This window comes from Myotis davidii, unplaced genomic scaffold (assembly GCF_000327345.1).
Source record: "Myotis davidii unplaced genomic scaffold, ASM32734v1 scaffold866, whole genome shotgun sequence".
Classification (NCBI taxonomy): Eukaryota; Metazoa; Chordata; class Mammalia; order Chiroptera; family Vespertilionidae; genus Myotis; species Myotis davidii.
In genome coordinates this window covers 162130-175961 of record NW_006297145.1, presented here as the reverse complement: position 1 = coordinate 175961, position 13832 = coordinate 162130, and the positions used below count along the sequence as shown (strand labels likewise).

General features: G+C 44.9%; 2 protein-coding genes across 2 annotated transcripts in view; both read right to left on the bottom strand.

Annotated features, from left to right (window-relative positions):
* LOC102753445 (chromosome unknown open reading frame, human C9orf91) overlaps window positions 1-361 on the bottom strand; it is a 23239-nt gene extending 22878 nt beyond the window's left edge. Inside the window, exon 1 of the mRNA XM_006772877.2 lies at window positions 129-361. The gene's annotated coding sequence lies outside the window, so the exon portion shown is untranslated. The remainder of the gene's footprint in view (window positions 1-128) is intronic.
* A 5817-nt stretch (window positions 362-6178) lies between these two features.
* ATP6V1G1 (ATPase, H+ transporting, lysosomal 13kDa, V1 subunit G1) overlaps window positions 6179-13832 on the bottom strand; it is an 11944-nt gene continuing 4290 nt past the window's right edge. Inside the window, exons 2-4 of the mRNA XM_015569898.1 lie at window positions 13722-13816; window positions 9210-9310; window positions 6179-6994 (exon numbers count right to left, since the gene is read on the bottom strand). Of these exons, the coding sequence (XP_015425384.1) occupies window positions 6821-6994; window positions 9210-9310; window positions 13722-13803 (357 nt within the window). The 5' untranslated portion in view covers window positions 13804-13816 and the 3' untranslated portion in view covers window positions 6179-6820. The remainder of the gene's footprint in view (window positions 6995-9209; window positions 9311-13721; window positions 13817-13832) is intronic.

Here is a 13832-nt window from a genome sequence, read left to right as displayed (position 1 = left end):
GCCGACCACGTGCAGCGATTCCGGGGCGCAGGGGGTGGGGGGCAGGGATGGGGGTGGCCCTCCGGGACCAGTTCCGGCCCCTCTGGGAGGCTCGGTGTAGTCTGCCCCTCGGCTGAGCAGCAGCTTACCTCCGAGGTCCAGCCCCGCGGAACACAGACAGTCACGGGACCCGGTGGATGAGGCAACATCGGGGATCAGGAACGTCCCAGGGACTTGTGTTTCATGGGAAAACTACATGTGTCTGTATTATCGGATCATCGGTTTGGGGACCAGGTTACATGAGCTCCAAGCCACCAGGTCTCGGCTTTTGAGATCATCTTCAGTAAACTATTGAGCGTCTCTGTCCCTTAGTTTTCTGTTAAAAAAACAAAACAAAACAGATTATAGACTATTTCATGGGATTGTGCTTTAATGAGATAATCTGTGTGTTGGCAACTGCCAGAAACTGTCTAGCTGCAGCTCCACTAGACTTTGGCTGCCACCCCCAGTGACATCACTGGGGATTTCAGTGCAAAGGGCCCCCTCCCCTAGGAAGGCAGGAATCTTGTGTATTTCCCCACAGAGCACAGATGGACAGATGCACTCAGGCATGTGTGTCCATACGGAAGGGAGCCTATTCTATTCTGCTGGGCACGCTACTTTTTAATTCCACAAAAGTTCTTTGGCGTTCACTTCATGCCAGAACACCCCACTCTGCCTCTTTTTTTTTTTTTTAAGAGGTGCACAGACCCCTCCATATATTGTGAGAAGGCCCCTCCCCCCAATAGACTTGTAGGTGGTTCCCACTCTTGCTCACAAGCTGTGCTGGATGGTCACAGCCTCAGTGCTGCTACATGCCACAGCCTGCGTTCTACAGCTGAGTCAGAATGGGGGTGTATTTTTAATGCAACAGATACTGCCAAGTTGCTGGGGGCCTCTCAGACCACAGGACTTAGTTGACTGCATGCCGGGCCAGAGGCACAGGCAGAGTGCTGGGGGGCAGCCCGCAGTGACCGAGGAAGTAAGTGGCAGGTACTGTCCAGGGGCCCTCATTCCCCAGGCAAGTGAAACGACATTGGGTGCCTGCTAAGTGCCGGGGGTTGTACTGGGCAGCAGTGAGCAAGACATACCGGATCCCTATTTAGTTTGCCTAATTTCCCAGAATACAATTCAGGGGGATGGAAGCAAGAGTCCATGGGATGTTGGAGCTTTATAACTGCCGAGCAGATATTGGGAGGGATCCTCTGGCCCTGAGGAGGATCAGTTGGAGGATCAATGGCTCAGTTGATTGAGTATCCTCCCATGCACCAAAAAGTTACTGGTTCGATTCCCGGTCAGGGCATATGGCCAGGTTGTGGGCTCAATCCCCAGTATGGGTCATGCAGGAAGCAGCCATCAATCCATCAATATTCTGCACTCACATTGATGTTTCTCTATCCCTCTTCCTCTCCCTTCCTCCCTCTCTAAAAATCAATAAAAATATTGAGAAAAAAAGAAAAGGATCCTTTGACACGGGTGGCCTGGTCACCATCCATCCAAATCCTGCCTCTCCAGCAAGGCCTACCTCCTCCAGGAAACCTGATAACGTTCGCCTGCTCTTCCTGCCAGGCTAGGCTGCCTCCCTTGGCATTCTCACTGCTCCTCCCACGCCAGCATGGACTTCCAGGTTGACACATCACTCTCCTCGGCTGGGAAGGCACAGAAGACGTGGGCCTTTGGAACCGGCTGACCAGGCTCCGCCACTTACTGGCATGTGAACTTGCACAGGTTGGTTCACCTCTCTGAGCTTCAATTTCTTCATTTGTAAGAGAAGGAAAAGAATACCAGCAAAACCTTAAGAATTAAATGAGAAGATGATGTGCTTAGAAAGTGCTCATAAAGAGTTGCTAGTCTTGGGCAGCAAGGCATCATGCCTTTTGCAAGGCCTGATACTATAGCATGAGGGAGTGGGGGCTCCATGTCGAAAGGAGGAAGGTAAATAAAATCCAGTAAAAGGTGGGAAATACCTAGTCAAGTCCGCTGGAAAGCAGACTCCAGGAAAGCTGTCTCTACGGATTCACAAGGTTCTATGTGCTGGGCCCAAGCCCCTCCCCACCCCCAGTCTGCCCTGTACTAATTTTTAACCACTAAAAACCCTAAACTCCAAGACTGCAGAACATCTCTCAGTTCCTCCCCTACCCCACACTCGCTTTCACTTCTAGTTCTCAGTGGTTGCCATCCCTCGCCATCTGGAAGGTAACCCCAAACTTCATCCCCACCTCATCACCTGATGACACATTCTTAGGTCTTAGGTAAAAGGACCCTTCTTCTGGGAGCCCTTTCCTGTCCTGGGCCCAGGCCAGTCCCCCATTCTCATAGACCCCTGCTTAACATACAGCCAATGTCCCATTTCCCAAAAAGAGAATAAACCTATGGGGCATAGAATTGTTTCTGCCCATGCTCGTATCTGTCCCCCCGCACCCTCCCCTCATGCATTTGAGTTATTGAATAAATAGCTATGAGTGAAATCATCAGGGTCTCAACTACCGATAAATTCAAATAGTCATGCACCCCATAATAACTGCATATACGAGTCTATAATGGAGCCTAGGTGTGTAGTAGGCTATTCCATCTAGGTTTGTGTAAGTGCACACTATGATGCTTGCACAATGAAATCCCTAAGGACAAATTTCTCAGAATGTATCCCCATCATTAAGCAACACATGACTGTAACCACAAACCCCAGCCAAAGCCACCCTTACTCAGCAGTTGCACCATCTGTCCTGTTGTGTTTATAAGGGTTACAGACCAGTGTTTGGGGGCCATCTGCCAACTATCTGGCAACCTGGATGAAGTAAGAAGGAATGAAATTCTTCCCAGGCTGGCAGAAACTTCAAGCGTGGCAGCCGATGGGACAAGGGAGAGCCTCAGAGCCTCTGGGTGAGTAAATGAAAAGCGAAGATCAAAAATGAGATCTTGTTTTTCGGAATGGGTCTGCCAGTTATAGATTCGCTGACTTTCTAGCTCTTTTAGAAACATATTGCTTGAAATGTTACCAGGGCCTGAGCAAACTGAACTGAATCGGATAGCTATTCAGGCTGGGAAGTCAGATAGACAGGTTCAGATCCAGCCTTTACCACTCAGTAGAGCTATTTTTAAACTTCTTCCCAAAAGCACGTCCATTTCCAAAAGAATGTTCCCTTGCTAATGGCTGCATTAAATTGATTCTGAATCCTGGAAGTCACATTATGCTATGAGCGCCCCATGAAAAAATACACATGCAAGAACTTGGGACTGAACACACAGCTGTGCTTGTCACGAATGTGCAGGGAGTAAAACAGGTCACGTACTGTTTGTCAGGAAACTGGGTCAAAACCAGAAGAAACTCTGAATTCCTGTCAGTGAGGCCAGCAACCCTCTGAAAAGTCAGCCATCTAGTTCCACACTATGTGCAGAAAGATAAGAGCCACTGGCAGGTACAAAGGGAATGAGATGGGGCAGGACTCGAAGAGGGAGCTCTCACATCTGGTTGGGAGAGGAGGGAAGGTCAATGAAAAGGTAATCGGCCTGGCCAGCCGGGTGGTTCAGTGCTTGAACATTGACCTATGAACCAGGAGGTCATGGTTCGATTCCCAGTCACAGCGCATATCTGGGTTGCAGGCTCAATCCCCAGGGTGTGGTGTGCAGAAGGCAATCGATGATTCTCTCTCAGCATTGATGGTTCTCTCTCTCTCTTCCTCTCCCTCTCTCTCTGAAATCAATAAAAAATATTTTTTAAAAAAAGGTAATCGGGCTTTTAACTAGAGTTAGACTCTGGGGTCTTTTTATCTTTAAGAACTCTGTAAGACAATAGTAGACAACCCCATCATGTTTTCAGAACAACCAGCCTAGCTTTTCTCCTAGTCCTATCTTCACTGCTGCCATCAGTTCTACACTCCCTGCCATTCTTCCCTTTGTAAGTTCTTTTCTAGTAGAAAAGGCGAGAAGGGAATATTGTCTGTTCCCTCTAGGCCCACCAATCTCCATCGATCACCCAAATACTGTGAGCTATGGCCTTGAATTCACACTTGACCCAGGAGCTAGTATAGCCGTGGGCAAACTACGGCCCGCAGGCCGGATCCAGCCCTTTGAAAGGACAGATCCGGCCCATTTGAAATGTATAAAAGTAAAACAAAAAAGACCGGACCCTTTTATGTAATGATGTTTACTTTGAATTTATATTAGTTCACACAAACACTCCATCCATGCTTTTGTTCCGGCCCTCAGGTCCAGTTTAAGAACCCATTGTGGTCCTCGAGTCAAAAAGTTTGCCCACCCCTGAGCTAGTGAGTGTCATTTCAGGTTTTTTAAAAGCCATAGAAGAGAGATGTTGACATGATCCGGCAGCTTCCATTCCCCAACCACTGGCCTAATCTTTCAATAGTGAATGTGCCTCTCCGCCTCCTAAGACCGGTTTACTAGAAGGGGAGGGGGTGGGAATGGGGGAGCAAGACTTGAGCTGCCTGCCTGTGCAGCATTTTCCATAACTTCAGAGCCACTGAAATGGTGTGAGATCAGTTGACAGGAGAAAAACACTCTTGAGATCTGCCAGATGGTGCTTGAAGGAGAAAACGGAAAAGGTGAAAAACCTGGGGCATGCGAGACTCATCCAACAGGCCCTTCCCGCCAAACAACTTTCCTTGACTTCTGGAACCATCACTCCATCACTGTTCGCACAAACAAGAAATGCAAGTTAACTACGGAGTGCCCGCTCACCGAATTCCAAGGAAAAAGCATGGTCAGTTTACTCTTGCAGCCTTCCGGCGGGTCTGATGGACTCAGTTCCAGCTGTCACTCCTTTGCTCTGAGACCTTGAACATTCTCCAAGCCCCTCTGGGCCTCAGCTTTCCCACCCGTGGAAGTGGGATCACCCTGCAGGGCTGTAGGTTTACAAATGCCAGACACAGAACAGAGCTCCCTCACTAGCATGCAGAGATTCACTGCACAGCCTGACAAGTTGCTTCACCTTTCAGAACCTCAAGAGGTTTTTTTTCCACCCAGAAAGTGGAAGTGGTAAATCTTCAGGGAACTTGTATAAGATGCCACACAGTGTTTTATGCCTTCTTTCAAGAACTTGAGTAGGTCTGAGCAGTGGCACCAAGTGGAATAGTCAGTTTCTGTACTTGTAATGGGCAATATTGGGGGTATTTTTCTCTCTAGACAGGACACAAAATTGCCAGAGGAGCAATCAATCTAGGGTTTGGGAGATGAAGGAAATCTGTGTGGTACATAAAAGGTGTATGATAACCTCACTTCTGAGCATATGCAGAGTGGTTAAGCAGATACAGGCAGTCCTCAGGTTACGTCGGACTCGACATACGTCATTTCATGGTTACGTTACGATCTCCCATTTACAGTATTTATAAAAAAAAAAAAAAGTTCTGTCATTTGGACATATGTACATATTGCTTTGTTATTTATTTATCACAAGTAAAGGTCAGGAATTGTTATCTTTCTCTTAACTTTTTTTTACTGTTTCACTTCATTACTGCTATGTGCTCCATGTGAGTGCCGTAGGTGCTTATGTAGGTGGGTTCTGACTTATGGCAAAAATCGCGTTATGTCGGTCCGTAAGAACAGATGTCCGACAGAACGCAGGGACCTACTCTACTAAATCTGACTGCCAATCCGAATCTTGGCTCTAAAACAGTGATGGTGAACCTATGACATGCGTGTCAGAGGTGACACACAAACTCATCTTTTTGGTTGATTTTTCTTTGTTAAATGGCATTTAAATATATAAAATAAATATCAAAAATATAAATCTTTGTTTTGTTTTGATTAAATCTTTATTGTTCAGATTATAACTAAATCTTTGTTTTACTATGGTTGCAAATATCAAAAAATTTCTATGTGACACAGCACCAGAGTTAAGTTAGGGTTTTTCAAAATGCTGACACGCCGAGCTCAAAAGGTTCGCCATCACTGCTCTAACACATGAGCTGGTTCTTTAACCTCTCTGCCTCATATCTCATAACAAAGTTGTTACAAGGATTAGGAAATGTAAATGCAAAAGTGATTCTTTCCTTCTTCCCAAGATGCAGACCATGAATATTTTCTAAGTATGTGTGGGAATGTGTGTGCCACACATGCTAATTTAATTTCCTCAGTGAAATTCTGCAAAATGTCTGGGTCAAAGTACACACTACATTATCAAAAAGGATGAACCAGAGAAGAAAAATGCATGACAAAGTCTTTACTTTTAAATGATTATCAGTACACCAAGTAACAACATGTAACAAGTTCTGGAATTCTATCATCTAGTAATTTGGATTAATACTAAAAGCAGCCCAAACAATTATACTACTATTCATTGTTCTAACCCTTCACCAGAAAGGACTACTCGTATTTTAAGGCTGGCTGCTGCTTTACACAGGTTACAAACAACTATTTACTACTTTTTCATAGATAAAGCCCCTGACCTTCAAGAAAGCTTAAGGGAAAAAATTAATTTAATCCCTTTCTTTCTTAAAAAAAAAAAAAAAAAAAAAGTGTTTCTTACCATGTCTAAAAAAAGTCAGTATTGTTATATATATTTATATGTTGCTTCAGTTAAAAGGCATAGAAAAACAGACAAAGTATACTCATCAACTTTCTAAGAAATATGAGGTAAAAAGATGAAATCTTTGGATAAACTCTACTCTAAGTTTATAGAAAGAAACTAGATTTGCTGTTCTCCCAAAAGCAAAAGGACCTACTATACAGTACACAGAAATAATTTAATGCCTTTTCACAAGATTATAACTCAAGCTTTGCAAAAGCTTCATATTCCATGGAGGCATATAAGATGCCAACCCATAGAACAGGTGCTTCTTTCTCTTCCCTATCCACTTATGCGGTAGTTTTCATGGATTTCTGGCCGGATGTCACACACAAAGGCCAAGAGGTTGTCCAGGACTTCATCCCTGTTCTGCCGGAAGTAGGTCTGGAGGACGAGCATCTTCTCCTGGGTTTCCTTCTCCATTTCAGTGCTGCAACTGCCGTGGGATCCCAGAGCCTGAGTCGAGGAGTAATGACACACAGGGAATGTTAGGAACCACATCTGGTAACCCAGTCTCATCAGTGAATGTAAACAATCAGCATTAGGCAATGGAGCCTCCTGATTGAAGAGCATGCAGGAAGTTGGCATTCCCAGAGTTAATGGGAGCAACGCTTGATGTAATCACTTGGTGGCCAACCTTACCACATCTATCAGAAAGTAAACTGCACAGCATTTCCGCTGCTAGGAAATTATCCCAGAGAATGACATATTCCCCTCTCTCTAGAGTAGTGGTTCTCAACCTTCTGGCCCTTTAAATACAGTTCCTCATGTTGTGACCCAACCATAAAATTATTTTTGTTGCTACTTCATAACTGTAATGTTGCTACTGTTATGAATCATCATGTAAATATCTGATATGCAGGATGGTCTTAGGCGACCCCTGTAAAAGGGTTGTTCGACTGCCAAAGGGGTCGCGACCCACAGGTTGAGAACCACTGATCTAATGTGTAGCCTACAACTGGAATGAACTAAAGGCCCAAGGACTGAAGTCTAGTTGAACAAATGATGGTGCATCAACACCAGAGCATACTCTTCAGCCATTTAAGAGATAAGGTAAATGTGCACAGCAAGAAGAAACGACCTATAAAGCATGCAGTTTAAGGGGAAAAAGGCAAGATACAGAGTGGTATCCGTGTAGTTGGTATAGAAGTTTCCTTGTGTGATTTTAAATGGGGGACATAAGGTGTATTTTTAAAAAGCTCATGGCCCTGGCCAGGTAGCTCAGTTGATTAGAGCATCGTCCCAATACTCCAAGGTTGAGGGTTTGATCCCTGGTCAGGGCATATACAAGAATCAACCAAATGCATAAATAAGTGGAGCAACAAATCAATGTTTCTTCTCTCCCTTCCTCTCTCTAAAATCAATATATTAAAAAAAAAAAAGCTGTAAAAAAAATAATAAACACAAAGGCACAAGGGGGACACAATTTAAGAAGAATATACAGAGATGCAAAGATGAATGAAACTTTTGCTAGCCGAGGCCACCATGTAGAACTTGAGAATGAAGCCCACAAAGCCAAAGGCAGAGTTGAACAATGAAATTGGCATCCTCAAATCATTATTTAAACTTCTGGATCAAAATCAAGTTAGCCTTTTATCTGGATTGTTGTTGATTTTGTGTGTGTATGTGTGTGTGTGTGTGTGTGTGTGTGTGTTTGTAAATGTTGAAGTAATGCAACTTATCCAGCCACTGAGTAGGCTGGCTAGAACTGGCACAAACTCCAAATTACTCTTGCATACACTGTCCCCCCTGCCTGGCCATGAGCACAGTCAGGCAAGGTCTACGGGTATGCCCGGGGCTTTTAATTAATTCCATTTTGTTTAAACTTGTTTGAATTGTTTTCTGTTACCTACATCCAAAAGTCATAATAGAATTTCTTTGCTCTGTGAAACCCTCCTCCATTCTTTCCCCTTTCCAGAATTTTCCTTGCTTCCCTTGTACTCTCTGTGATGTATTTTTGTACTATGATTGTATACATCTTATGCATGGCCATCTAGCCTATAGCTGGTACGTGTCTTTACACTAACATGAGGCTCCGGAAGATTTGTGTGTCTGCCACCACACTGTTCAAGCTGCATGTTTCCATGACTTGCATTTCATTGAGTCTCCTTGATCACCAGCCCGTAAGCTAGGCTCCATGAAGGCAAGGACCATGTCTATTTCTGTTCACAGCTCGGCCCTTAGCATCTGCACAGGACCTGTCACATGTTAACTGTTCAACATACTTACTAAATGAATGAGTAAGTGAATACTAGGACTCACTATTAGTTAAAAATTGATTACCCTAAGACAGTGGTCGGCAAACTCAATAGTCAACAGAGCCAAATATCAACAGTACAATTGAAATTTCTTTTGAGAGCCAGATTTTTTAAAGTTAAACTATATAGGTACGTACATTGTTATTAACTTAATTAGGGTACTCCTAAGGCTTAGGAAGAGCCACACTCAAGGGGCCAAAGAGCCGCATGTGGCTCGCGCGCCGCAGTTTGCCGACCACGGCCCTAAGAGATTCAGCCTAAGCATCCAATAAAACATACAATAACTAACATTTTAAAATCCAATCAGAATGAGCATTACCAAGCTATGCTGGATACTTTGAGAGCCTGGAGGGAAGGGGAGGAGAGGGAAGTCTCAAGAAACCAAAGCAGTAATGAAAATAAATGGGGCCCACCGCAGCTTCCTTGGCCTTGAATTCCTTCTCCCTCTGCAGGCGGTACTGTTCAATTTCTGCCTGAGCCTCTTCTTTGGCCTGCTTCAGCCTCCGGTTCTTTCCTGTTTTCAAAAGAAAAGAGCTACATCAGGAAGTGGTCAAAAGACAAGAGAAGGAAGCAGAGACTGAGATGGTAAACAAAAAGTTTTAAAATAGTCTCAAGAGACATGCAGGGGAGAGAGGGAATTCAGAGGTAACTAATAGTATAGGTTCCCGCCTCCTGCAGGCTTTATTTAACTAGGAAATGACTAGATAAAAAGAACTGCCATTAACGACAGACAGTAAAAATGATGGGGAAAAATTTTGGAATGTGTAAGAATATTCTCCCAATCTCAACTACTACAAACCAACATCAAATAGGTGACATTAACCATCTAAGGAACTCCTCCTCTTCCCAAGAAGTAAACACGTAATTATGCTGTTGATTAAGATTGGATCACTGCTTAGAAGCTTAGCAAGGAGACTAATATGCTCCCAAGGGACATCAACCTCTCCTCCCTTGCCCTCCAGGCTCTCAAAACCTAACTAAATGAAAAGATGATGTCACACTGGAAACTAAAAAACATGCCCGTGCACAGGCTCTCAGGAATTAAAGTGGTACTGGGAAGGCATCCTCCACAGAGAGCACTGGACAGTAAGACTGCACAGCATCTGAGAGGTGAGGAGACACAGGTGGTCTGTGAAAGGTTCGGAGTGGGCCGGGGTCGCGCCTATGACATGAGGCTATCATGTATCATAAAGCTTTCACTGCAGTCCTCTGGGTGCAGAAGGGCTGAATGGACAAAGGGGAGTCACCGGAGAGTGCAGGGAGGGGGAAGACTTTTATCAGCTATTGCTGGCTGCAAGCAGTTCGGCTGGCTGACATAACCTTTGTTCCTCCCACCGCCAGGTGTCTTCTGGTTACCTGAGCTATGCGGTGTTCAAGGCTGCAAGCTTTCTGCAATGTATCTGCCAAGCACAGTAAGTTTTTCTCTGCCCTGTTTTATTCTTCTTAACCCTTTCAGCCTGGTTTGTAGAAGAGACTAGTTTAATACATAGATGGGGAAATTCTCTAGGTTCTAACCAAGCCTGTATAAAAATAGACCCCAAGACCAACCAACAGATAACTGTAATCCTGTTCACTAACTTTTCAGATACCCAAACAGAAAAAAAAGGTCCTAAGCGAACAATTTGAACATCTATTTAAGAGCAAAAAAACATCCTGCATCTAAAACTAAGCTTTATTATACACCATTGTATATCAATTGCCCAAATCTTACTCAACTCATGTGAATGAACGAAATTAAATTTAACCTTCCATGTCCTAATTAAGAAATTGCATGGAACCTAATGACCCCATGATGGGGCAGCCCGAAACAACCAACAGATCTCTCTCTCTCTGAGCACCCCAAGACTATTTCTGCATGTATATTTACTTCAGTATGGCTTAGGGCAGTGATGGGGAACCTATGACACGCGTGTCAGAGGTGACACACGAACTTATTTTTTTGGTTGATTTTTTTTGTATTTAACATTTAGGCATTTAAACATATAAAATAAATATCAAAAATATAAGTCTTTGTTTTACTATGGTTGCAAATCTCAAAAAATTTCTGTATGTGACACGGCACCAGAGTTAAGTTAGTGTCTTTCAAAATGCTGACACGCCGAGCTCAAAAGGTTCACCATCATTGGCTTAGGGCCTACTGCTGTCCTCTGCTCAAACCGACCTGTACCCCAGTGCTCCACATGCTATCCTCCTCATCAGGTGTATTCAAAGCCTTATTTCAAAGCCTTATTTCAAAGCCAAACATCTTTTCCAAACGAACAATCTACAAATAACATTTATGCACCAAAGATTATGCAGTAGCTCCCCATAATTTCACAATACCACTCTCCTGATCACTCCCAACTCCCACGGTTCCCTGAATTAATCACTTAATATATTCTCTGCCTATCAGCAAACATCTTCAATGTTCAATTTTGATAGTCTTCTCTGAAAACTAAAAATATTTGAACCAGAAATTATATTTATTTTCAATCTTGCTTTTAGTGGACCTTATATATGGAAGCCAGTGTTATGTTTCATTCCAATGAAATAAACCACAACACAATTTTTAAATACATATATATTACGGTTCAAAGCAACAATTTCATGAAAATGTGGGTTGGACCATTTTACCACATCATGTATCACCTCTTTCCAATCCCTAACTGGGCAAGTCAATTATAATTACAAATCAAGGCAGGCAATAATTTTCCAATTTTAGTTCTTCTCAATACTTCTGTTGCTAGTAATCACAAAATCTGAGATTGCCCAGCCAGTGTTGCTCAGTGAGTGAGCATCAACCTGTGAACCAGGAGGTCGCGGTTTAGATTCTAGGCCAGCCCTAGCCAGTCTGGCTCAATGGGGTCTGGCTCAATGGATGGCTCGTCCGCCTGTGGACTGAAGGGTCTCGGGTTGAATTCCGTTCAGGGGTGCATGCCTGGGTTGTGGGCTTGAATCCCCAGTGGGGGGTGTGGAGGAGGCAGCTGATCAATAATTCTCTCTCATTAATGTTCCTATCTCTCCCTCCCTTCCCCTTCCTCTCTGAAATCAAAAATATATTAAAAAAAAAAAAAAAGACTCCAGGCCAGGGCACATGCCCGCGTTTTGGGATCCATCCTCAGTAGGGGGCGTGCAGGAGGCAGCTGATCAATAATTCTTTCATCACTGATGTTTCTATCTCTCCCTCTCCCTCTCTGAAATCAATAAAAAAAAGAAAACATTTTAAAAAATAAAATAAGATGTAAAACATGACCCATTTCTCCAAGGCACTCAGAATTATTCTTACCATGTTCCAAGTATTTGTTCCTGCACTTGCCCCAAATATTCTTATATGCTTCCCAACAGATACAACTTGTTACTGATGAGCCATCACATGACTAACTGTGGGATGTCATTCTGGAAATACTGTATCAAGAACATAATCAGAAATATTCTGTGAAGAACACAGAACTTCCCAGTCACCAGAGCAAGATTGAAAGGCTTGCTCCCATCCCCAGTTCCCTCCAAGAAAACTTCCCTATGAAATATAGAGTATCACATAACCACTCTTGTAAGTACAAGAGCCACGTACTTGGATTGAAGAGTGTAAGTCTTATACTAGGAGAAATACCAGAGAATTACTAAAATACGTATTTCTTGGTATTTTATCCTTGCAAAACAACGGAGCCTTCTACACCTCAGCTATGCTTCCCAGAATATGGTCAAGTCATTTCTCTCCGAGCCTCATTTTACCCATTTGTAAACTTGGGATAGAAATATCTCTCTCACCAGATGGGAAACTGAATGGATAAACTAAACACAGTCCCTCCCTGATCTCCAGTTGTTTAATCGAGTGACTGAAGACACAGATTACTGCACTACGATGACAGACATAGCACCTGGGAAGGACTCCTCGCCTAGTCTGAAGGGAGAGGGTGAAGCCAGGGAAGGCTTCTTAGAAGAACTGCCTCCATTCTGAGGCCGGAAGGAAGATTTAGGGTTAGAGAACAAACCGGGCAAACCTCTCGCCACCAGGCCAAACAGCTATGCAAAGGCCGCAGGGACATCAAAAAAGGGAGGCGCGTACCTGTGATATTAGGGGAGAAAGCAAGAGACCGATCCCCAAGCGCCTCCAGCACCCTAATAAGGAATTGGGCTTTGTTCTGCAGGCATTCTAAGCGCCTGCGGTAAAGGCGGTGGGACAGTCAGGGGGGTGCGAACCGCAGCCAGAACGGACTGCAGGAGAGGAAACTTCTCCCACTCACCGGTCTAGAACACAGACTAGGTCTACCTGCTCAATTCTTTACCAACCTCTCATTTCTCCACCCTAGCCCTCCCACCTCGCCTGCAATTGACCTACCCTGCATGGGCTTCCTCCCCTGGGATTCTAAACACCACGATAATGGAAGCCACAGGTACGTCCTGCCCCGGGCTTGGCACCTGTCAGCCACATTTTTAAAACATTTAAGGACTCAAGGATTTAGCCTGCTATGGGAGCCTCAGAGAACCTGATGGCCTGGACTAAGATGGTGGCGGTAGGGACGTGGTATGAAGGTGGCGAACGAAGATGATGTGGCAAAGAGGACTCTTTCTAGACGGATTAACTGTGCAAATGGTGGCTCCCTTCACTGAGATGGGGCACCGCCCACCCCCAAAGGAGCAAGTGGGACGGGGAAAGACAATGAATTCCGCCTGAATAACCCGTTTTACACGCCTCCCAGACACCAAGAAGGACGCCCGCCCATTGTTAGGTCTCCACGCCCGACCTATTACCCCACAAGCCAACTTCCCGTCGCCCCCCAAGCCTTCCAGAGCCTCAGATCCAGGCCTTGGAGTCGCGCAGCTTCCGCGACTGGAACCACCCCTCCGCCCCGCAGTGTTTCGGGCCTCACCACCTGCCACCTCCCGCGGCCTGGCCGCACTCCTGGGCCTTGCGCCCCGCCCGGCCGCCCCACCCCGAAACTCACGCTTGCGGGCCTCAGACACCTTCTCGGCAGCCCGCTTCTCGGCCTGCAGCAGCTGCTGGATGCCCTGCGACTGACTAGCCATGGCGGCGGCGACCCCCAAGAGGAGGGGGG